The 26,729-nt window shown below is 34.6% G+C and overlaps 1 protein-coding gene across 1 annotated transcript in view; it reads left to right on the forward strand.

Moving 5' to 3' along the window:
* The window catches only part of NCAM2 (neural cell adhesion molecule 2), a 323,164-nt gene that overhangs the window by 270,473 nt on the left and 25,962 nt on the right, over nt 1–26,729 (forward strand). Inside the window, exons 13-15 of the mRNA XM_087758033.1 lie at nt 480–599; nt 2,459–2,580; nt 10,258–10,438. Coding sequence (XP_087614159.1) covers nt 480–599; nt 2,459–2,580; nt 10,258–10,438 — 423 coding nt within the window. The remainder of the gene's footprint in view (nt 1–479; nt 600–2,458; nt 2,581–10,257; nt 10,439–26,729) is intronic.

Consider the following 26,729-nt stretch of genomic DNA (forward strand, 5'->3'; position numbering starts at 1 on the left):
ATGTAGATGCATCCAGGAGTGTAGACCAAGGATGGTTGATGCTGCTGTCCATGAGGGAGAAATGGCAAGTTATGAACTGTATGAAGGTGGCTTGAATGTGCATTAGATGCCCATTGCCAGCTAGGAGAAAGGAAACTTCCATAATATTTTGCCAGATTCATGTCTCCTGTACTCACAATCTGAACATAAAATATCAGTCCCCATCAAGGTCCTTAATTGTTGCCTATGGCTTCTGTAACAATGACATTCAATTCCTTCAGAAGCATAAATTGCTTAGTCACAACAATGATTTCATGCAGGTGAAAAAAAAAGGGCTACTAGCACCCAACAAGAAAGCTAAGTTTGGAACCACTGGACTATTAGAAAATGGGACTCTAAGTTACAAGTGAAGCACAAAAATTATGAAATTTGTTGACTTTTTAAAAAAAATATTGCTTCATCAAATTTTGTTCCAATATTTTTTCTTCCCTTTCCTTTAGCAATGGTTGTTCTCAGCAATTTGGAACCAAATACGACATACGAAATCAAAGTAGCTGCTGTAAATGGAAAAGGGCAAGGAGAGTATAGCAAAATCGAAATCTTTCAGACCTTACCTGTCCGTGAGTAATACCTGTGCTATTAAATGAAAATGTAAATTATTATTAGAATATGTTATCTCCAAATCAGCTAATAATTTCAAGTATGATTCACTGTGGATAATATGTTTTATATTTATACACTACTTCCCAGTGTATAACATCAGTGTTTACATTGTTTCTCAGAGATCATGTTTTGTTCCTCTTATTCCCTCCACCAAGTAGTATGAATGAACTTAAACTGGATAATTTCTCCAATTATCTATATTTTTGAGACTTAGACAAATCTTTGTTTAATATTCAAGAGCACAAACCATGAAAGATATTAGATTAAGCACTTTTTCGCATTCACACTCAAGGTATTATAGACTTCTGTGAGAAATGAATTGACCCTTTCCAGAGACGTTTCTTCAGCAAACTGTGGTGCCACAAGTTTTGCAATTATCAAGCCTCAAACAGAAATCTTAAGCTATGGAAAAATGATAAGAATAAATCATTTTAACTATGGTTACATGCAAATCATAAATGCTACGAAGCAAATTCTATATTTGTAGTAACCTTTAAAGGCAAGAAATTCAGATTTAAATATTAAGGGCTAATGAAAAATATTTTTCTCAAATTACTTTTAAATAGAAACAATAATAAATTAATTAAACACAAAGGGAGAAAAAAATAAAGGAACTACCAGATGGCGCTGTATAGTACTCAAACAGATAAACCAAAATACATCAGCAACTATTACTAGACTAGTCTCTCATAAACCTGTTGCAACTGAACTGTTTTCTGAGTAGGGTGTTACTCAGTATAGTTAAGAATACTGGCCTTAATGGAATGAACAATAAAAGCCACATGACTACAAAGAACACAAAATATTTCCATGTTACTATATTATGTTCTTATTGATATGTTTCTTCTGTCCAAAACCTGTAACTTGGCAGATTTCAAATTTCTTTTTGATTTAAGCATGTGCATCCTCTAAATATATTGAATGACAGATAAAATAATTTGCTATTATTCATATGGGACATCATACCTGATCAAAAAAGTGATAGAAACTGATAGAAACTATATATATGTTATCTGATAGAAAGCTAGGCAAATTCTATGTTGAGATCTAAATCAATTTATCTTTACTATGATAAGGGATAAACACAAATATTACAAATACTTCTAAAGGAACTGTATCTCTCTGGGTGAATGCAAATTTACAGATATTTTGAAGAGAAGACACTTCAGTATGACAACACATGTTCATTTAGGATCTGATCTAAAACTTTATAATAGGTGTTGCATATAGACAATGATAAGTAGTCTGTGAATTTCCATTAACAAAGTGGCTTAAGCTGGCTGTTAACCCTTCAATTGTACTTTTAAGATTATTTTTATCCTTTCATTACAGATAAAATTGGGTTTGCTTTTGGAAATCTTATTCTTTATATTTATTCTTAATATAGACTACTCCAAAAGTATCTAATTTTGCCTTGGCACATTTAAGTTAGCTAATATCTGTCTTACAATTTAGATCTTGCAAATGGGACTAAAGCTCATGCTTAACATTAAGATTGCTTTCCTGTAAGATTGTGTTACTCTTAAACTTCAGAGTGACTAGCAACTCACCAGCCTTCCTGAATTGTTGGCTAAGTCATTTCTGAAGTAAATTACATTTGAAAGTGTCAAAAGTCAGAAAGTCTTCAAAGAAATGAATACTTCTTTCATACTTGAAGCAAAATATTTAACACATTTATTAAGGATGTTCTGCAGTGCTTGAAGGATCATGTTAATTTTAAAGATTTTGATTAATAATCTTGTGGACAAGCTCCCAGCTGTAATTTAAGACTTGTCTTATTGCTGAATTATTATCTACTGTTTTTTCCCTTGTTTAGGGGAGCCAAGCCCCCCTTCAATTCATGGACAACCAGGAAGTGGCAAGAGTTTTAAACTTAGCATAACTAAACAAGATGATGGAGGTGCCCCCATTTTGGAATATATTGTCAAATACAGAAGTGTAAGTATTTCAGTTAATCAGAATAGGTGGGTTTTGCTTAGTAATATCTGCTTTTAATGTGGAGAAGATTGTTGATATGATTTGAAATGTAACAAAATGGTTTGCATACTACAAAAAGAAAAAAAGTTATAGTATGTTTTCTCTTGTGACTAGGTTGCTAATGCCAGATTATTAAAAAAAAAAAAAGGAAAAGCACCCTGCTCTTCCTAAATGTATAACTAGAAGTTCATTCTAATAAGAAAGCTATATTCTCTGTTTTGTTACATGGTAAATGAGGAACATTCGTGTTCAGCTCTGAAGAGTGCAGTAAATTAGCAGACATTAAAGTTACATAATCAAGTGTTGTTTGAACAGCAGATTATTAACCTGTTACAAATGCATCTGTATTGATAGCATCCTGGAGATAGAAAGCTATATTCCAGTGCTCCATATTGCTTTTAAATGAGATTAATTATCTAATCATGTTTCATATTTTCTGTCTTCTAGATTCCAAGGGTCAGCTTAAAAAAGCCAAATAATTGACAAATTGTCAGGACTTTCATGAGTTTCAGTGTACATATCAGTTCTTTAACAGCCATCGTACAGAGTTTATTGGTGTTCTGTCAGCTAGAGTCTGATCTGGTGTTCTCACCAAAGCTGGCAAGTTTAGAAAACAGGCTTTTCTGCAATGAGTAATTTCTTTTTCTATGAAAAAAGTGGTGGTGGGGGGTTATTATTAAAGTAGCTACAATATCCTTCCTTTCCTCATATACTACTTTCAGAAATGATAGGGTTGAAGAAGTAACTATACAGCTGGCAAAAGCAATGAATTTAATTCAAAAGTGTGCATTTTCTAATAACTTCTTTGTGTTCTTTTAGGAAGATTATACTACTTTTGTCTTACTAGACCCAGTAAAAAGACATTTTACCAGAGTGCAGTAGCAGATTTACATGTCCATTTCGAGAGTCTAAAACAGATTGTCAATGTAACATCAGATATTTAGACATGTTAAATAGAAGGTAGTGATGACTGTATTTAACAGAAATTAAATGTTTTAGTGGTCCCAAAAAGGAAAAGCCAGTTCCTTATTTTGTAATAGTTTTTGTCACATTTCCTGATGTTTCCTATGATGTAACTTTTTGATGAAATTTCTGTGATTATCCAAGTGCTAAACCTGGCATGTAAAATGATTTTCTTAAGCTAAGAATAAACAAAGAAGATTGGTAGCACCAAATCAATTGAGGAAAATTTGGTAGAGCATTTAAGAATAGCCTGAGGGAATAACCAGAAGTTATTCTGATATCACTGATCCCTACATCGTAATTGACCTTCTTAAATGACTTTCAGTCCAGTGAATACAGTGGGCATAAAAGAAAAGTAATTGTAAAGAAGAGAGAGACTAGTAAAATATACAAGATACAATGCAGTTTTGTGGGGTTGAGCTTCCTAGTTAGATTACAATGCCTCTAAGTATTTATAATTGAGAAGATAAGAAAGTAAACCATTTGGATATAATATATGCATGCAGTATATGGAATTTAATCTGTTTCTGTGATTTAAGTAAGCTAAACGATTTTGGATCTATCCTGAATATTTTTGGAAACCTGATTTTGATGTAGTGTTTTGACTAAGGTACAATATTATAGTATAAAATATCACTTTTCATGTGTATTGTTGAAAGATAAATGTACAGTTTAAGCAGTAACTGGAAACTTAATAGGTTACTGAAGAAGATAGCTTTTACTTGGACCTCAAATCCATATCTCCTTAAGCTTCCAATTGAAAAAGCAATTTGACTAAATTAAAGGCCTTCTTACAACAAAAAAGCACAATAATTTTTGGTGTTTTGATCAGAATGAATGGATGCTATTTAAGGTTCTTAATTATCTGTTGACTGCTTCTCTTCTATCTTCCCCATTGGTTGTATTTAATTAGCTTTCCTATAACTCTTGCCAGCCTCATTATAGCACCTGGACCAAAGTATTTGCTTGCATGTTTAAAGAGCATATTAGATAACAAGCTATACATCAGTGGCTTTTTCTTCTTTGTGTTTCATAACAGCTTATGTCTTATTAAGAGTCAGTTCCCTCATATTTAAGTTTTATACAGATCTTTTTTTTTTTTTTTTTTAAACTGGGAGAACAACAGCCTTTAAGATACTATAGCAATATTATAGCCTGATTTAGGGCAATTGGTAAGTTTTATTTTTCTGGAAATCATGTGTTTCATTTTGTCAAATATTGCTTTCCTAATATCAGTTTATTCATATTATGGGCAGGGCTTACTAACTATGATTAGATAATAAGAAGCTTCACGTTTTGTTCTGTATTCCAGAGAAGTAGGTACTACACAATTTTTATGAGTAGCAGCCTCAAATTGATTCATGCTGTTGCACAAAGAAAGTCAAGCCAGTCTTACAAAGCTTCACTGATGGAGTCTGAAGCTGATGGCATACATTTGACTTCAAAGTTACCTTAGGAAAGAAAAGGAGGAGAGAGAGAAGAAGAGAAGGGAAAATTGCTCCCCAGTAGCCAGCCAGGAAGAGCAGTGATGGGGATTCCCTAGACAAGCATCCTGTCCGATGCAGGAGGTCACCCCACAACCACTATTTCTCATAGTAACTGTGTAATTTTAATGGGAACCGACTCAAGCTCCCCGTTGGTTGTTCCTGCTTATGGCGCTATTAACGTTGGTTGGGGCACACGTGGTGATGTGCTGGTGCTGCACAATGGATGTTAGGCTTTGTGCATGCAAGTTACTGGGGAAATGTGTACTGAATTTTTAAATGGCTATTATTTGCTGTGTTATTTACTAAGTACTATAATAATAAAGTAAAAGCTAGAGGGGAGGGTTGAAGAGATCGTACAGACTAAGGGGAAGGTGAGGAGATAAGGCAGGCCAGGAGGAAGGAGCACTTGGGATGCAGCGGAGAGACTGCCATAGCAGCTCAGGGCAGATGGGTGACCAGGCATAGACCTGCAAGAGAAAGATAGACTACAAAGCAGCCTCTGGGAAGTATTATACAGGCTAAGCTTAGCACCAGAAACAGCAGGCAAACAATGTGTGATCACCGTACAGGAATAATCATTTACACATGACTCATGGTCACAAGCAAAAGTTTGTGCTTACTGCTCACATGTATTTTGACCGTGGTGGCTATTCTGTAGCTGCACATGTTGCAATTGTGAATTTGTGCCTGGTGCATAATGTTGCGCACTGTACCCTGCAAATACATAGCAGTCTATTATCTTGAAGAGATTTGTTACCAGCCTTCAGTTATGATTTTGGTACCATATCCTGAATTACTTCATAATGCTTAAAAAGTAAGTATTGAAATAGGCTTCTTAGTGATTGGAAAAGGGAATCCCCTTTCTATACTTTCAGCTCACAGAATGCCAACAGTAAGCTAGAAAAAAAAAGGGGAGGGTGTTGATTTTGGTTTTCCCTGGCATGCCAAGTTTCAGTAAAAATTTGGAATTAGAATGAAATTATAAAAATATCCATCTTTTATGGTTTCAAGCAATAAAAAAATCATTAAAATCCTATTTTGAAAAACAATAACAGCATTTAATTTATTTTTTTCTTTTATGTCCATAATGATGTTTGGAGGAAATGTTAGAGGAGTGATTAGTTTTTGCAGGCCTAAAAGTCGTTCACCATGTTGACCTGTGACAGTGTTAGTATTAATGCTCTGAATTTCGGCAGTGACAAGTGTTTGATTGATAGATTATGTGCTTCACTCTTGTTTGACTGTGTTGATGGAGGACTGTCTTCATTATGTTGCTTTAGATAGGTTCTAGAACAAACTTCTGTAAATGCAAATCATTTAAAACAGGGATAATTTCTCATTTACTCGCACTCTGAGATACCTACCATAAAATAATTAAATGGTTTTGCATCTCTGAGCTCCACTTTTTGTGCCAGATCCTTGGACTTTCTCTGCATTTTAGCACTATATATGTTATCAGCCATTTTGTGCTTTGTTCAGTATTTGTCCTGTGTTACCCAGACCTACAAAGCACCACCCTAATGTAATGAATTCATGTGAAGTCACTGCTTTAAATTATCAGGTTGTTTTCCACGTGTTTTTCTTGATATTTTTTCCTGCCAGCTTTCAAGATAGTGTGTCATCTCCTGCCCTTTTTTTATCACAGGGTCCACCATAATAACAAGTCTGTTTGACCAGAACTTTCAGTGCAACAATTTAGGGAGGACAGAGAATAAGGGAAAGGCTTGAAGGGGGTTAATCACTTTTCCTCACTTTTTATGAGTTCCCAGAGAATGTGATCTTGGGTACAATGTAAAATGACCATTAAAGAGAGAGATGTTATTTTCTAGACTAGGAAATAGATAGGTGCCTAAACAGTGGATTGGCTTTACTTCCACTGTTGTTCAGATGTCCCCTCAGTTTCGAGAAGCAGCCAAGTCATGGTACACTGGCGTTTCACACTGCTTTGTTTGTTGCTCTTTTTTTGTCAGGGTATTTAGGTGCTTAGGTTACTTACAGCTGTTGTACAAATATAGCTCTTAGACACTTCTAAGATAAATTTGGTTGATGCATATATTTAAAGCCAATATACATGCAATTAAGAAACATATATATTTTTTTTTAGTGTCATTAGTCTGTGGCATTGTGGCAGGTTTGTTTCAACCAAAGACTTATACTGGGAAGAGGACAGTGTGAATCTAAGACTTAAGAGTAATGGAAGTGGGCAGTAAGATCCCCAGAAATTGCCAGTCATTGGTTAGTCTCACAGCATCAGTGACCTTCTGTAAAAGAGTATTTTCGCATTATATGAAAAAAAATGAAATGCAAATAAAGGAACAGTTTAACCTCTGAGGTTGCAGATCTGATTGCAGTTTCTGAAAATGTGCATTTGTTGGTGGATATTAATGATACAAATGCTAATAGTAAATGATTATTGAAGACATTTATATTAACTCACCCCTCAAATTAGACTGTAGTTTGTGATTTAGAAGTTTCTTTCATTTGTTGTAGAACACTGTGCATATGTAGAGCTTTCTATAAATTTTAAGCAATATTAATAATAGAACAGCCTAATAAGGAATGACGTGTTCTTTTGTAGTTCTGTTTTCTGCTCCTTAAGCTACCAATTGAGGGGTCTTAGCATAAACAGGGAGATTTGTAGGAAGATTTAACTGACAGACTCTTATTTTGTGTTCTTGTCTCTCTCTTTCCATTTCTGTTCTAATAGTAAAATAAATCTGGACACATTACTGAGCTCTACTTAGCAAAAAGTACTTGAAAATGCATGTGAAATAACAGCTATAATGAAGGACATTGCAGTTCTTTTCTTTTTTTCTTTAAGATGCCAAAAGCAGATTGTATTATGGAATACTTCATCTGTTTATCTTTAGAAGAAGACAACTTGCTTTCCAGATACTTTATGTGTTCTTCTTCCTCCTAACTTGTGTTTGTCACTATAAAACATTTTGTTGTCTTTGAGCTCAGGGCTTGGACTTTGTTTCATTTATCTCAATCCACCCAGTTGGCTTCACTTTCAACTAAGCTTAAGGTGTCACTTCTCTGGCATAGCATGCGGGTATCCTGTTACATTTCAGCTCTTTCATTATTCTTCACCTGACCAAACTGTGGAACAACTGCCTTTTCACTTATTCCTGTGTCTGCATAAGAGTAGCCTTATACAGAAATCTGTATAGTTTTCCTTCCAAATCTTAAGCTCATATTATTCATCGTACATAGTTCTACCATTTGTTTTCAAAATACAGTCATATATCTGTTTGCAATGCTGTCTTTTCCACCAGCAGGAACCATATTAGCCTGAATCTTTATTTTCCAATTCAGTATATTTTTTCTCTTTCTGTGATTCTGGACCTCTTTGGAATTCCCCAGTATATTCACACGGTTGTATGTGCACACACCAAGATCATGTATGGATCTTCTAATTTCTTCACATTGATATTCTTTGGAGTCTAGGTGTATTATTTTTTTTTTCCTAACTCCTCCCAAACCTCACCAATTTAAACAGTCATTAAAATATGGTGCTACATAACATTGCTATTCCTAGTATTACTAAGGAGTATTTGCATATACATATTGCAATCAGTATTAATTCCTTTTATTTTAGCAGTGTTATACAAAAATATATTTTGTAAAAGTAGTTTGATATAGTGATAATATAAGTGGATTCACTCAGTAGAACGTAAATATGGGTGGATTCACTCAGTGGCATGTCCGATGATTGCAACAGAAATTATCCATGAGAATACAGGAGAATATCCTTGACAGAAAATACCAGTTTCACTGCATGATAAGTAAATTATTTTTACTCCAATGTATTTAGGTTTTTTTCATGATTTGTAATGTGATTACCATCCTGATGTTTTTCATTGGTCTACTGCTGCCTTGCTGCAAATGCTTCTGAAAAGATGTTTTACTGTATTTTAATCATTCCCAAGACTATCATGTGTCAGTACCAATGCCAGTGCAGAAGAAGCAAGAAAGAGTTTAAGAAAAGGTGAAGTCAGCATGGAAAAACCATCACACTCAGCACTGATAGGAAATAAGTTATTGCAGCAGTGCACATAAGGGAGTTTAGTGTGTCACTCTATTTTCTGAAGACTGGGACCAAAAAAAAAAAAAAAAACACCAGGCATAAGGAGCATGATTGAGCCCTGAACTGTCTAATTTAGTTGCTATTTTCTTTGACACTTCTATCAGTCAAGAGCAAGATGCTTCAGTGAAGAGCCTAAATATAAGGATTTGGCTCTCAGCCATAGTTTTTGCCACTGTATTTTACCTCAGTGTTTATTAAGAATAGGACTGCATGGCTTCTTACTGACTGTTATTGATACTCCTTTGAACAAGGTGGCTTTTGTGTTTGACAGTATATATTGTTTTACCCTTTTAGCTATTAGTTATTTTGTAATTCTCATTTGTATAAAGAATAATTAAATATATTATGCACTAAAAGGAGCGATTGCAAAGGTAAGCGCTCCAAATTTATGAAATGCCAGAATTAAGATTGCAACTGAAGTCCTCATTTGTTCCCTTTGTATAGGTGTCTTAGATAATTACCTGAATTATGAGAACTCTTTTTTTCTCTAGAACACCATCTTAATGATTTACATGTATCCTCTCACCAGTGTAGACATAGGAATGCATACTTTCTCAGTGGTGTTTATATTGTTGCATATAACCTGGTTTGCAAAATGCTACTATAGTACCACATATTGCTTCAGTTAGTGTATGTTTTCATTATACAACTAATGTATGATACAAGCACAGCTTGCATTCACGAATAATTCAAGTTTGCGTTTAATGGCAAGTTTCTTTTAAAGAACATTGATCAAAATGTAATTGAAACATCTATGCAAAATAAACCTTTTACAGAATTTATTCTTAGCAGCATTTGCAAATAATTATCCTGCTGTTCCCCAAGATAAACATCAGTATTTGAGCAAAGTATAAATTGAAGCCAAAAGGTTAAAAGTAACTGCCTAAAAAATCCCTAAATCCACATTGTGGAAACATGATTAAGAGTGGTCAAAATTACAAAAAGCCCAAGTACTCAGAACTCCAAAATTAGATTAGTTGAATGTTCATAACATCTATAAATGAAACTCCATATTTTTTGTGCATCATGTAGACACATAGTTTAGATGAATAATACAAGAGGTTTTGAGAATTTAAATTAATATTTGCATCTTTACAGAAAGATAAGGAAGACCAGTGGCTAGAGAAAAAAGTGCAGGGTAATAGAGACCACATCATCCTAGAGCATCTTCAATGGACCATGGGTTACGAAGTACAAATTACAGCTGCCAACAGACTGGGTTATTCTGAACCAACATTGTATGAATTCAGCATGCCACCAAAGCCCAACATTATTACAGGTAAGTTAATTTTAGAGTGTTTTCTCTCTATGAATTGTTTGCTACTTGTAGTACACTAATGTGTGTAGTTGAACAGAAGGTAACTGAAGTTGTCTTTAACTAACAAAGCCTGCAACCCCATACTCTATTATCAGCAAAGACTCGATTCAAAACCCTTAAATAGGACCCCGTTTCCTACTTTTCTCTTAGTAATAAAGTCATTTTTATGTACAGAACAAACACAGAATCTTCAACCCAGATGATGACAGTTAACAAGATATACAGTATTTAAGATATACCTGCTATACATTTTTAAGTTGCCTTGTATTGCCTGTTTGGCTGTTGTAAGCAACTTAGTTGTTAGAATTTTTGATTTCAATCCAACTCAAAATATCTCTACATGTCCTTCAAGATACACATGTAATAAAGATATTTGTTTTAGTGTCTGATGAGGTTAATACTTAAAATAGTCTTGTTTAGATACTGTCTTACTGATTCACCCTAACATGGTGAGCATACAGCCTTCTATTAGGCCTATTTACAACCTTTGAAATCTATAGAAATGTTCATATTTTTAAGTGTGTAAATAGGAAGGTTCGGAATTTTTTTAAGGAAAACTGCATAGTATTGAAGAGTGAGTGTGTTTCAGTATCTAATTTATCAAGTTTTAAAGCTTCCCAACATAAAGTTATATTTTGGTGCAACAATGCAAAATTATTTCATTCAGAATAAACCTAAAATATGATGGTAATTTCTGATATATTATGGGTAATTTTAATTTTTATAAAGCAAATGTTACGACTAAGAGATTTCAAACTTTTTATCTAAATTATGAGCTGATATCTTCAATAATAAATTCCAAATTAGATCAGTGTCATAATTACCATTTCAAAATCAGGTGCTAAATCCTCTAACATAGTGTATTCTGTATGCCATATATTAAACTATTAGAGTATTAGAATCAAATTAAAATCTTGCCGTAAATATAATGGCCAATATATTAAAATATAAACCATATCAATACCTGTGTTTCAATCCCAGCATCTGACTAGCATTGATCTTAATAAAGTGGCAATGAGTTTGAATGTCATAGACTACTGTGTCATCGGAAAAGTTTGACATAACTAATTTTCTTTCTGCCTATTGCAAGTTTTCTTCAAATATATTTTCAAGGAAGTTATCTCAAGGTGTCTGCAACATTTTTTAATATTCCATAGCAATGTGTTGATATTGGAAGCATTGTTACTTGCATTTATAGAGAGGAATAGGCATTTGTAATTCATTACTAGGTTCAGATCCAGTTCTAGCACAAATATTTGGATTATACTCTTGAATTGCTGGAGTGAGAGTTGATTTGCATCTTGATCGAAATTCAGGGTCTCAATAGGCCCTGTGTACTTGTTTTTAAACAGATAGTGCCTTGTGATTGCCATCATTCAGAAACAAAATTTCACTACATGATCGAAAAAGAAAAGGGAAAAAATGTAGGAAAGCTTATTGTCCCAAGGAAATAAAAATATTTATCAAGTGGAGAAATAAATAAAACCTTATTTAGGTAAATGGAAGGGATAAGCCATTTTTCAATTTTGTATATTTGAAACACAAATCTTACTTGTTTTGCAATGCAATCTAACTTTAACCTGTTCTAATTATTTAAAGTGTTCCATATTATTGCCACAGCTGCTGTAACTGAGAGAAACCTGATATGCCTGCATAAATGATAACGTAGATGGTCTCTAGAGATTCAAGTAAAAAGCAGCTTAGTTAATTTAGTTTCAGAAGATACATAGAACGTTTTTCTCTGAACACAGTTGTATAGGTATTGAGGGGCTTTTTACTTTCAGTGCTCTCCCATAACCTCTAAGTAGTTGTAAGAAGTCTGTTACATGATTTAACATCAGGTCTTCTTTATATGAATCATTATTGCAGTTATGATTGTGGAACTAATTAGTTTCCTTGACAACTGTTTTTGCAAAGCCTGAAAAGAGTGTGAAATTCCCATCATAAGAACATTCTGTAGGTAATTTTTAAAAGTATGTCAAAAGACACCTACAATCAGTGAAACATTAACGTTCATATTCATGAGTCAGTATGGTTATCTTGTTTTGAAATGGTATAATATTATTATTGTAATATAATATATATATAAAAACATTGTTGCAAAAGTATGAACCTACTCTTTTAAAACTTCATAGATAATGTGTATAAAATGCTTAACTATGAGCAGAATAATTCTTTCTGATATCAGTTAGTCAACTCAGATGATGCACTATTTGCTTTGAGGCTTAGGTTTTGCAGCTAGGCATCTACAGCTAGGTCCAAAGAAGGACATAGGCAACAAGAATGAAATTAGTCAAACTTTTGAATGAAATCTGCATCAGCTATCCTGTGCTTACTTAGCTGCTTCTGATGACTGAGATTCCCTTCCTGATTATTCATGCAATGATTGGAAAAGTTTCTAAGACTCCTTAAGGTTTTTATCTGTATGTGCCCAGATCTATGGCACTTCAGCTGAACCGAGTGTTTCTGTCTTGCTCTAAATGTAATTAAAGAAACAAGATATCTGTAGATCCTATGTTTGCAGTCTCATGGATATTACTTATCCGAAGAGAATTTTGGGATCCCCTAAGTATCATGATGGTTAACTCTACCTAACATACTTTTCTGGTGAAAATGTGTGCAAGCTAATGCAATTAATCAGAGAACTGGGGAGAGATGGAGGCAAAGATACATTTGCTGTCCTTCGATGGGTGCTTACCAGGGAAATGGGAGTTGTCACAAGAAATAAAACTTTGGTTCTGATTTCTGTAGAAGGAGCTTGCTTATGCTTTCAAGAGCCATTGGATATAAGGCAATAGTAATCCCTGAGGGCAGGGACTGGAAGCCAAAACTCTACTATGTGAATACACAACTCCTGTGAGCACTGAGTCTGCAACTTCTGTTTGCTATGTAAGTGTGAGCAAGTACCAGCTCCTAGCTGGCAGTCAAATTCTATAATAACACAATATGATGATCTTCCATTACCAGTCGTAGGTCTAGAAAGGAGCCCGAGGCTGAAAATTGCTGTCTGGCATCAGAGAGGTGTATAAATGAGACAGACATTCCTTTAAATTTTCACATGGTTGCCCTCAGCAGCCTCCAACTATATATCTACTCGATTTTGTAATTTCTGTTCCTAGGCCTATAACGTGGTCTCCATTCACTGAATCACTCAATTTTGTGATTAATTCCTCAGAATTTGTAATCCTTTTAATAAAAGTTTCCTGGTTTTCTGAAGGGTTTACCAATGGAACCTTGCACTGACTTTGAGAAGCACTCAGAAAATCAACTTCTTAAAACACTTTGACTTAAATGTATGTATAAATATATTCATGTATGTGTATATGTTTATACATACATTACTATGTATTGTATCTATGTATATATAATTTTACTTCCTACTTTTTTGAGTTATTTTTTGCAGTCAGCAATTCCATCTTTGTATTTCACTTTTTACTCAGGCATATGATCATCTATTTAAGAATCATGCTTTGAAGAAAGAGTGGCATAGTCTTAAATGTAGTATTTTATATATTCCAATATCTCTCTAGGGATGTTAGTTGGCAGTATTTGCAGGCAGGTGCAACTCTAACATCAGTGTGCTTACCTTGGAGTGAAGTCTTTATCAGATCTTAAGTACTGATTTGTGATATTTTAGAAAATTTTGTTCTGGCTTCTCTATACTGTTAAGCTGCTTCTAGTCCTGTAATAAAAAAGAGGCTTCTCAAAGGAGCTGTGTGCCTTAGCTCTTAGCTCTTTATCAGTGTTAGGACAGCTAACCTCTGCAGCCATAACAAACCCTCTGACTGTGTGACACCGGTAACAGGCAAACTCCATCAGCTCCTGACACTACAGCTCCCGACACTACAGCCCATTTGTATGGGTCCATTTACTCTTTCTCAGCAGGGCAGAGATAGAGATCCTGTCTTTGTACCGCACAGCTGGTACAAAAGTGTTGAAATCAGCTGTCATTCTGAACCATTACTGTTGCAACCTAAAAACACATCTACAGTTTTATATTTAATGAATCTTAGAAGAAGATGAAATGGAAGGTGTTAAAAGAGGATACTTTCTGCAAGTGTTAGATATATTTTCAGAAATTAGTGGCAGAAGATTTATGCAGGTGCCGTCTTCCAAAGGCTTTTATCCAGTCAGTGCTGTTTCTCTGGAAGGCCAGTAGATACATTAAAAACAGCTGCAAGTTGTGTTTTATCATAAGTTCTTTCTTCTTCATTATAAATTAATAACTTGGCACAGTGGTGGGAAAATGAGAAAAGCATTTGGGGGATAATTAGAAACCCTTAGACCTAGTTTTCTCACTTCGATATTGGTTGTTTTGGATTTTTTTAACTTCCAATACTGCATGAACTGTCGGAATATTTTTTTATTAACAGCTCTGGAAAAGTTTTAATTCCTTGTGCATCTCATTTACTTTTTTTTCAATGCATGTCTGTCACCAGTGCTTAAAATCATATAGTGATAGGCAAAGAGGGAAAATGTAATATGTAGTATTTTCTCTTATCATCATTAGTAGCAAAGATGATACTCTTCACGCAAAACATGATTTTTATCAGTAGATTTTACAAAAATGCAACTTTAGGATCTCCAGTGGTGTCAAAGTGAATGAAAAATAAAAATAGCTCCTATCAGTGCTACAGGTATGTCTGTATATGTATGTGTTTGAATTTGTGTATGTATGTTTTATGATATATTACATAGACAAAATAGGGCTTTTGAACTATACAGACAGTGTTTTATTAGAATAGAGCTAGGATAATGAACTTTTTAATCCAGAGACTGAAAATGACTAAGTACAGAAAAACAGAAATAAGTCTCCCTGATGCCCACAATTTTCTCTCAGGGCAAGTCCTCTTCTTTAATTTTGGTCTCAGTCAAGCAATTCATTGACTTCTTTTGGGTAGAAACAAGTACTATATGATCCCATCTGTGTAGCTGGGGAAGGTTTTTCTTCCTGTCACCTCTTGCTGCCAAACACCAGACTCTTGCTACAGGTGCTCTCCTTATTTCTCACATCCCTTCAACCCTGACCCGTGGGCTGCAAGAGACTTCCACAGTCTCCCTTGCTCTGAAGGGAGGCATAACCTCCCTTTTCTCCAGGAGGGCTGACTTGACCCTGACGATGCATCAGCTAAGAGAAACCAAAAAGTAGCCTTCTTCATTCTTGTTCTGTACCCCACCGCAAAAGTACGTAACATTTCTTGACTTACCATAACTATGAATAAACTTCCAATCTGAATAGTGCTTGTGTCCTTTGAAGCATTTTCCTTAGATTTCAAATAATATCAGATCTGTTTGAAATTAGATTTTACCTGATTACAACCAAGTCTCAAGGTCAAGTTATCACATAAAAGCGTGCTTGCACGACCAAGGCCTCTGCTGTCATTGCCATTAGCCTTCCTTGCCACAAGAGCACATTGCTGGCTCATGTTCAACTTGGTGTCCACCAGGACCCCCAGGGCCTTTTCTGCAAAGCTGCTTTCCAACTGGGTGCTGCCAGCCATCTACTGGTGACTAGGGTTGTTCCTCCCCAGAGGCATGACTTTGCACTTGCCCTTGTTGAACTTCCTGAGGTTCCTGTCAGCCCATTTCTCCAGCCTGTTGAGGTCCCTCTGGATGGCAGCGCAACCATCTGGGGTATCAGCCACTCCTTTGAGATTTGTATCATCAGCAAAGTTGCTGAGGGTGCACTCTGCCCCATCATCCAAATCATTGATGATGTTGAACAGGATTGGACCCAGTATTGACCCCTGGGGTACCCTGCTAGTCAGTGGCCTCCAACTAGACTTCATGCCATTGATCAGCACCCTCTGGGCCTGGCCATTCAGCCAGTTTTCAATTCCACCTCACTGTCTGCTTATCCAGCCGATATATCAACAACTTCTCTATGAGGATCTTATGGGACACAGTGTCTAAAGCCTTACTGAAGTCAACATAGACAATACCCACAGCTCTCCCCTCATCTACCAAGCCAGTCATTTCATTATAGAAGGTTACCAGGTTGGTCAAGCATGACTGTGCCTTTGTGAATCCGTGCTGACTACTGATGTAGTAGTTCTTCACGTGCCTGGAAACAGTTTCCAGGATTAGTTGCTCCATCTCCTTCCCAGGGATTGAGGTGAGGCTGACTGGCCTGTAGATCCCTGAGTGCTGCTTCCTGCCCCTTCCAAAGACAGAAGTGACATTTTCTTCCCCACGCCCCCCTCCCCGCCCCAGTCACTTCTCCCAATCTCCATGATCATTCAGAGTTTATTGAGAATGGCCTTACAATGACAGCTCCCTCAGCGTTCGTGGGTGCGTCCCATCAGATCCCATGGATTTATGTATGTCCAGTTTTCTTAAGTATTCCCTGACTTGATCCTTGCTCCAGAATTTCCTCCTGTCTCCAGGTCCTTAGACTTCCAAAGGCAATGATATCTCTGTTGTATTTATTGTCTAGGTTTCTACTTACAGCTGTTCTTCCCATAAAAGCAAGCCAAATTTCTTCCTTCCTCACTTTCACTTCAGTAGCAACAACAGCGTTCTTCAGGCCTGGCTGGGTTTCAGTTATATTTGTGGTATTTTTTTGTCTCAGTACACAATCAGTAACCCTTGTGCTTTTGCAGCGATAATCTGTATGTTTTTTTAACTTTAGTCAACAATTCTATAGGTAATGAACAGGGAAAAGACTGTAGATATTCCCTCTTGAGCATTTTCCAGAACTGCTGGTAATCAAAATTAGTCATTAGTGATGATATGTAGCTCAGTTGAGAAGCCCTTTCCAGGTACAATGTATTATTTTGGAACAGGGCCACATTCTGAGGCAGAGTTAGCTATGGGGTAATGTCAGCAGTTGGCTTCTGGTACTTAGTTCTAGGAAAAGTTATGTTGCATCATTGAAAGTTAAATTAGGAAAATTGTGGGGATTTGTAGTCATCTTCTTCTTTTGTAGTCTCTTTTCATAGAAAAAGCTAGAAAGGCTGCAAGTAGCTACTTAAACCAGGACAAAAAGTCATTACTTGTGGCTTTTAAATTGCCTGTTTAAATTTCCAGAAAAAGACTGTGGAATTATGTTATGTACTGTTTCTTCAGGAATAACATTTTGGCCTGATTTTCAGCCTATGGCTTGTGACCAGACTGCCTGTCCATGTATGTGTGTATGTATACCTGCACAAACATCCATCAATTTGTGTCTTTTGATAACGTGAATGCAGTTGACAATTTCACTAAATTTGCCAGAGAACAGAGGCTTCAAAAATAAAACATTTCTGTAAACTTTTTTAAAATAGGTATCTGAGGATAGAAATAAAATTCTTTGTAACACAGTAAGGAAAATACTGTATGAGAAATTGGCACACTTTTAACAATCAGAATATTTGGGAAAGAATAGTTATGACTTTCTAACCCTCGATCCTTGCACCAGCTTGGATAGCAACAATAAATTTAAATCAAGAAAGAAAAAGAAAAGCACAGAAGGAGTTTGAGGATATTTCCAAAGGCAAAATTTCCATTCCAAGGATCAGAAATTTGAAGACCATAATGGGTACCTCTTTTGTACAACTTTGTACATTACAAGATTCCTTAGTCTAGCTCTACAGCTTTGACTAGTTAGGTTTTTAGTTAAATCTAAAATAAAGAACAAAATGCAGCAGTCAAAAAGGAAAGCCTTGAGGATGTTAGTCTCCTTGCAGCTCTGATCATATTCCCAAGGCAAGGAAGAGCTACAGCATTACCCTTGTGAAGTTACCTGCATCATTATCTCATAGGCTGAAGGATATTATTATTCCAAAATCAGAACTTGAAAATGAAGCCTTTGTCCGACTTTTGTTCAGATCATAATTCTGAGCTAAAAGTGTAAAGCAAAGTCTTCAGTATGTATTGCTGTATTGGAAGTAGAATATTTTTTATTATTATCTGAAGTTCTGAAGAGGGTAGAGAGAAGAGATGAAATGTGTCTTTGAGATCTCATGCTTTAAGAATAGGAGTTGGTAGGAATCACACCAATCAGATAAATTAATATCCAAACTTCAGAAAGATGATAACCCCCACAAAACTTATTTGCTTTTGTTTTGCGATCTAGTACTAGAATTTTCTAAGAGCCATTTCTCATCAAATCCTGGAGATGAACATTGTTGTAAGTGATAGGCCATGTTCTTGCTGTAGGCTAAAAGCAGCTGTGTTTGTTCCGTTCCCTGCAAAGACTAATGGTTTTTACATGAAAAGGGATAGAAATCGCTTATTAAAATTGATAGAACTTATTTGATATGAATCAGAGAGACAAAAAGTCGTACACTATCAGTACCATCAGAGATGTTCATAGGCAAAAAAAAAAAAATTTTTATAAAATGTAATTCTTACAGTACAGCTATCACAGAAATTAATTACCACTGAATACTAGAAAAGCAATAGAATGCTAGAAAAAATAATAATAGCCAAAGAACTGCTCTGTATTCACAGAACTTGTGCTTCAAAAGGAATTGATTTTTTTTTTTTTGCCTTGTGAATTTCAGTTTGCTTATCTTTTTGAATGCTATGAGAAAAAAAGAAAATCATCATAGATGTTGAATGTTGAAGTGCTAGGCCACGCTTTGCAAGTATGGTACTCTTATTCACCTAGAATATTTGTTATAAATAATTGCTAGCATTATGTTGCTTTATAATTAAAAAACCCCTAAGTGCCAATTAAAAGATTAAATTGTCAGATATAGTCTCTAAGAATATTTAAAAGCTGTGTTATTAAAATAACTGTGGAAGTTTAATGTGTCAAAGATTTTTTTTTGCTATGAATATAAGGACCAAACTATTTAAGTCTTAATAAAAAGAAGTGGTTGTGAATTTTGAACAGCTTGAACAGTCATAATTTCCTTAAAAATGTGTATCATTGATAACATCACAGTAGAAATATGTGTGAGGATGGGGTAAAGTCCATAATAGCTCTTAGTTTATTTATATTGCTGTCTTTTCTACTTGATAGTTACCTACACTCAGATGTATATTTGTGCCAGAACAGGGACATTATGCATCCACATCCCAAAGGCAAGTTTCCCACCAGAACATACTCACAAAACAATAGCTCTGTGATTAAAGCTGAATTTAAGGTGTGTTGCAAAAAAATCTGAAAGATTCAACTCCTAAAACCCAAAAAATACTTCGATTTTGGGTAGCGGTTGAATTCTGCATGTCTTGATCATATATTTGTGGAAAGAGATAATGATTAATCCGTCACTTGCCTTTCTCTTCAAACTGTGAGCTCTCTAGAGTAAAAGACATACCCCAATATATTTGTGCTAAGATATCACAAATCATCCTCTACAGTGAGTTTTACCTTAAATAAATTCTTTTAAAGCCTAAATAATTATAATAAGGGACTGATATAAGACAGTTTAAATGAAAAATGAGGGGCTTAACAGTTTTCATCTACTTTCATTGCAATTTCTTAAAATTCACTTTTTAAAGTAAGTAAATTAAGATGTAACCAAGGTTATTGTTCATACTACACAAGATTTTCTACATTTCAATTTCTTTTGAAGTCTTTTTTGAAACAGTAGCCTAACACTGATATTAGTCACTATCCATATAATTACCGTGTCACTCTAGCTGAAAAAAAAAAAAATATTAATATCCAGTCAAGGAGATTAAAATGTTTAAACATACATTATATTGCATAAATTTGACTGTATTATCTGCCAAAAAGTGAACTTTCAATGAAAATATTAGTAGAAAATATATGTGCAAACTTCATATATTGCAGTGGATTGCATGCAGATGTACTGTGGGACTTGAATGTCTAAGAATTTGCATGTTTTGTTGCCATCCTAAAATTAAAGTCAATATCTAATTACCCAGCTGCCTGTGCTAATTGCATTGATCATTCATATTTCAAGTGGACTTATGTCCATATTATTGATGCCAGTTTTGACAGTGGTTCATTCTGGACTCCTACGATAATTCGGGAACAAGATAAACTTATTGGCAAGAAGAAACAGCTAAACAAGTTTCTCTCTTCTTTATTCCCATGCTTGATTGGAACCTTCTTTTTATGTAATTATTGACTTTTTTTACAGTTTCTTCTTTCAGCCTATGGGCTGGTTGTTGTTGCTTCAAATATTCACTATTTCTGGTAGGTATTGCATTGTAGTTTCCTGAGTTCCGAGTACCTCCAGCATGAAAGACACATGAAGGATTGTATTTAGGTTGGGCTTGGCTGAATATTTTTTAATCTCAAGGGGAAACAAAAGAGTTGGTCATACGCTTCAGGTTAAGTGCTTAAATAAATTGTTTTAAAGTCAGACGAAAGAGTTTAGCACTTTGAACTGCTGTGGAGAATCACATGTTGCTGCTATTAAGGTACGCCTTTTCTATGGTTTGAGTACATTATTATCCCGATTTGTCCAGAGCACTTCAATGGTTACAATTTCATCCACACTTTAATCATAACTTGATGTTTCTATTAGAGTAATGTCTTTCAAGTGATTGTCTTTGGCACAATGTAAATATTTATTTTTTTCTCTCTTTTTTCTTTCCCACTGTCACTTTTTTCCTTTCAATACTTTATTTTTCATGTCTTATCAACTTTTTCACTTTTTTCTCAAATTTACTTCTTTTTTCACACTCTTGATTTTCTGTAATGATTCTTATCCACACAGATAGATGCTGTGAAGCTACTAGACATGAAAATGGAGGCCACTCCCTGCAGCTGAATGCTGCTGGTTTCTCTTTCACTGTAGTCATAAGTTTCTGGTGCATGTTTTGATGCTGTTGATAAGGCAAGCAATGTTTTCTTCCTTTCCCTCTTAATTTTATATTTACAAGAAAATAAACACAGACCTGGATAAAAAAAATTGTACTTTTCTATAGTTCTTCTAAAGTTCCCACTCCTAGTTAAGATCCGAAATAGTGTGTTATTCAGTCCGTGCATGCAAAATTCTTCGTCTGGCTTTTTGGAAACCTGGTAAGTTCTATGACAAATTCAAGAGATGATGCTTGACTCTGCCGTCTGACAGAAGTTGGAGAATGTGACTTATTGAATTTGATCAATGTGATTTGATTCTATTTTCTCGACTGTATTTTGATTATAAGAAATCTATGCATAGACCTTACCATTGTGAGTCTCATGGCTTTCCAGGTACACCATCAATTGGTCTTTCATGAGAGCATTTTGATTCTGTGTTAATCCTTTTCACAGAGCTGTGCTTATACTAGCTCCTTCCATGACGTACTTAAAACTTTATGCTTGACATAGACATGCTTTGTACTTCCTAGTGGATTTTAACAAACCTTTATTCCCTAATTTATAATCTATGAATTGCTTTAGTTCATAGTATTTATTTTCATTTACTTTTTCTGTGCCTCTCTGCAGCCATGCCTCAGCACATAAAACAGGTCCCTGCCCACCAAACTCACTTCTTGTGACTGTAACAGTGCCACATTCCATTTCATGGCATTTGTTGGACTTGAAGATCCAGGGGGCTCAATTTTGACCTTTAAAAAAGAATGGGAAAAGTAGTTTTCCCTATTTTATATGTTAAAAGAATGGCTTACAACCTCTGTGACTAGAACAATGTATACAAAACTTCAGAAAAAGTTCATTTAGTAGAAGTCCACATAGAAATTTTACTGCATATATTTTATTTTAGAATTTATGTAGTTGATTAAGTTCATAGGTCATTCCTCTGTTGCATATAGAATAACCCAAGAAATCAATGCACTTTAGAGCTAAGGCAGAATTAAATATTTATTTTAAGATATTTCCCTTCAGATTGTTACTAAACATAACAAAGAAAATAAATTAACAGTATGTGTTGATTTTTCTCCCCTTATAGTTAATTTCTTCTGGGTTTTAATACCATTATCTTATAACTTTGAAATTATTTGGTCAAATTTTTTTATGTATCTTTACCAGTGTAAGGGATATTCTTATTTCTTAGAAATAGTGATTATGGTCAGTTTTGCCAGTTTCAATTTATTCTTGGAAGTCTTTAAAACGTCATTAATAAAGCCTCTTCTTATCTCAAACAAATAACAATCATTTTAGAAAACCAGCTTATGTCACAAGTAAGATGTCTTTAGAATGCATTTGTGTAAATCTGAAGACTTAATTTATTGACAGAAATACTTTTTTTATTAAAATAACATATTTAGTGTAATGAAGTAGCTGGAATTCAAGCAAATGCCATTCAAAAAATGTTGGCTTCTTTGTGATCTGTAGAAAATCTCTCACTGTGTTAAGTGGGGCCACTATTTCATCCACAGCCCTTGCCACTATGTTCTGTCACTTTAACCTAATGTCGTGCCATTAATTTGAACTGAATTACATTGACATGTGCCTGGCATAGTATGATGAAGAAATAGATTTTCTATTCTCATTTTTTAAGAGTCAAAACTTTGGTTCCCAGTCAGAGTCAGTTGGGTGAAAGCCTGTTTTTCCATGAACAATGTGAATATTGACTTTTTTATTTAGTTTTGTAAGTGTTATTTAAAATATTTCTTTGTTAAATGCTTAAGTGCTTATTGAACCTACAGACAATAATTAATGAAGGATGGGGATCTTAACATTAAGCTATCTTTTTTAATGAAACTTTTCTCTTTAACTGTGATATAGAGGATTTGGAACTGCTAGCTACACATAACAGTTATGAAAAACTTCCAGGTGTGAGAAAAAATATTCAGTTGAGTACAACTCTGACAAGTGCTACTGCTTATGCTAATTTTTTTTTAGGGGAAGAATTGTCTTGGGCAGGAACTTCTGCAAGAGGCTCTATTTTTTTCTAACTATTTCTAAAATCCAGACAGTGAAAATGTTTGTTGTTGTCCTTATTGGCACTTTTTTCCCTGTGGTAATAAAACAAAAAATGTGCAAGTACATCTCTACTTACGATCTGAGAACTGACATTTGGAAAATATGTAGTAACTAGATTCTGCTTCTATTCATAAAGGGGGGGGGGGGGGAGGAAAACCCTGCCCAAGTCTGGCCTCATTAGAAGCCTCTGAAAAATCTCAGTTCACAACTGGTCAACAGCAAATTGTTTGATCTCCACTGAGTGTGCTTCAGCACAAGCACACCATGATCTGCTCCCAGGAGCTCTTTCTCAGTTTGCAGGAGCACAGTGGTGCACAAACACTGTGGCTCCTTGTTGGAGCAGGGGAGCAACAAATTCTTTTGAGAGGCTGTTGTTTGCAGTCACATCCCTCCTGCATTCTGATCCCATTGTAAGGTAGGGACTGGATGCATATAAGGAAACAGAATTTTCTCCTGTGGACGCAACAGAGAGAGGGTGCTGTTCTCAATAATAACGAAAACCAAATTGCAGATACAATCACAACTAGTGGATTTTAAAGGTCTTGAGTAAAATGTAGATGATCTCAAAGAATGAAACGTAAAAAGGGGTCTCATTAAGGTTGCACAGACAGTCCAATTCTGGTATTTCCTTATTTTGCAGCATTTTCCTAATTTCCTAAAATTTGAAACCTGAAAGCTGTTCTAATAAACATTTTATTACATTTTTTACCTGTCATATACTTCTCTCTGTTCTTACTTTCTAAATAAAGCAAGACAGGAGACTACTACAGGTATGTAAAAAAGTAGAAAAATGAAAATTTCTAAATATTTTTCCTAGTCTGGTTAAACATTCGAAGTACTCTTTACCAGTTATAAATTTATTATTTTAGCAAGTCATTTTAACATCGCAGGTAGGTATATAAGAAGACAAGATAGGAATTAGGGCACAAGAGAGTGATTGACTGTGAACTCTCCAAACATATTGTGAAAGAGCTAATGAAAAGCCTTGAGAAATTTTAGAAGCTACGTGTACATTATAAATGACAAGTTGGCTTTTATCCTCAGTGTCACAATGCCAGTGGGATAAAGAGACAAATTTGGATCACTTATCTTTTTTCCAACTGATAGTAGCTTCAGCTGGGAACTATACAAGTTTCCCTCGTTAAATGCGAGAAATTTTAGGTCTGCTCCAATTTATATTCTTCTGCGTTATGCATTTTGAGGTTATCGGGTAGTTTGAATATGATACTTTTCTTTTGGCCCTACCCTTCCCATCAAAGAACAAAGAGGATGAGTTAAGCAAATCTTATAGGGATTCTGTGACAGCAGAGCCAGGCAGTTCTGGGCAGTGTCCCAAAACCTCTGTAACAAGAAAGAAAAAGAGGGAGAGAATAATGTCCTTGGGTTGTCATGTATCTCCTGAGATTAATAACTAATACAGTTTTGTTTGTATTTCTCTTTAAGAAAGTTTCATAATTCTATCTTTAAAAACAATGAGAACAAGATTATTTTACAATATTTTGTACAATCTGTACAAAGATACAGAAGATTTTAAAATCGTGTCTTCCTACAGATGAGAATGAGGAAAAAGTGAAAAGAGACATTTACAAATTAAATTATAATTGGTAGGTATAGACTGAACAGCTTTAAATTTGTAGCTTAAACTGTATTAAAATGATAAATATGTCTTCACAAATTGAATTTAATATTCTGCTGTCATTAGTACTTAAATGTGAGATAAGTAAATTTGTTCCTTTAAATGTAGTAATTGTAAAAGGGATTTTAAGTCTTATGATTGACAGTGTAAAATATTACCATTTTTTCAACATTGTCACATATTTTGAAATGCTAATATTCAACTGTCTGTAAGACTGAAATCTTGAAATATTCTATGCTGAAGTTATGCCTTAAATCCAAATTGATGGCACAGAAACTTAAAAAGCATAATGATTATTCTGTGATATAGCAGAATATCTCTAAGGAATAGTATTTTTAAATGTTTTGGTTTACAACCTTTTGAGTCTAAGGCTGGCTTCTTTCCTAATCAGATTTTACTTGTTGTCTTTTTTGTTTCCAGAGTTTTGAAAAGCTCCTAACATTTGACAATTATTCATCAATCAAACTATTTACATAATACAATTTCAAATCTGATCCTTCATATATTACAGTAGACTTATTAGAATATAAATTGATGTCTATCTAAATAGGAAAACATTGCCCGGAAAAAGACACATACTGCATACGCTGGAAATAAAATGTATCTGTCTGTGTGGTTTTATGAGGTGTACAAAACATACTATTACCAAGCAACGAAATAACATTCCATTTAATGTTGTGATAGAAGTATAAGGCCAAGCACTGATGTAAAAAATATATGATGTACTTATGAAAAATAGATATTTAAAAGATAAACAGATATAGTGGTTTAATTAAATAAGTAAACATATGACCAATACTCAGTTAGATTCCTGGTCCTTACCACGTATTATCTTTCCAGCATGCAAACCTCATTCACTAAATTTAATAGCTCCACTCACATGTGTATGCAAATGTAAAGTTAGCTAATTAAGCCTAACAAAAGAACTTTATTTTTTTAAAAGAGGTAATGGAGACTTGTATACAATTTGTGATTGTGCTAATAGTCTCCAGTCTTCTACCCATTGTCCAGTATGTTGATGATTTCTAATTGCTCATTTTTTCAGGATTTTTAGGAGAAAAGGAAAAAAATTCTTGCTTTTGGGAAGTAGTTTGAACAATATCAAGACAAATGTAGCTTCTGATGTCTGTAATGGCATCACTGAAATCTTTGCTACATCTAGAGCTCATCTGAGCTTATCACATTGTATTTCATCCATCCAATTTCTCCAGGCATATAAGGAATCTTCAGTGTTCCTTTGGTACACATTTATCAGGCTTAATGTATAAGTGATGGAAACTCACAGGGAAAATCCTATTTCTTGTAATGCCAATGACAACATCCTAATAAAGCCAATGGTGTCAAATATCAAGTGTAGAGAATCCACCAACTTTGCCTGTTTAGACAGTAGCTGTATGGAAGCTATATGCTTGAGAGCTATGTTAAGTTTAGATCAAGCAACTGTGGTAGGAATATCCTTTTTTGTTCATTTTTATATGGTCTAAAGTCCTAAGAAACTGTAGTAGTAATTCTTGCCAGCATAGTCCCATTACATTGTATGATATTCTTATTAATAGTTCTGAATATTTATTTTACATGTTTAACATTTTTTGTAGAGGCAATTTTTAGTGAATATGTTATTTTCATATCATTTTAATTATAATACATGTTAAGTGAGGTATAATACAAGCAAAATAAATCTTACTGAGTGTATATTTCCAACAGAATTACATTTGAAAATATATATAATGTACTAAAAACTACTTCCATGAAAAATATTGCAAGCACTGCAGTTTCTGTAAGTTTCTGTTTTCAAAAACAGTATGAAAGGCAGGAAAAAAATCTGGGTTTAAAGTAGTTTA

The sequence above is a fragment of the Nipponia nippon genome, unplaced genomic scaffold (genome assembly GCF_047370975.1).
Source record: "Nipponia nippon isolate SJK-2023a ecotype South Korea unplaced genomic scaffold, ASM4737097v1 scaffold_2, whole genome shotgun sequence".
NCBI lineage: Eukaryota > Metazoa > Chordata > Aves > Pelecaniformes > Threskiornithidae > Nipponia > Nipponia nippon.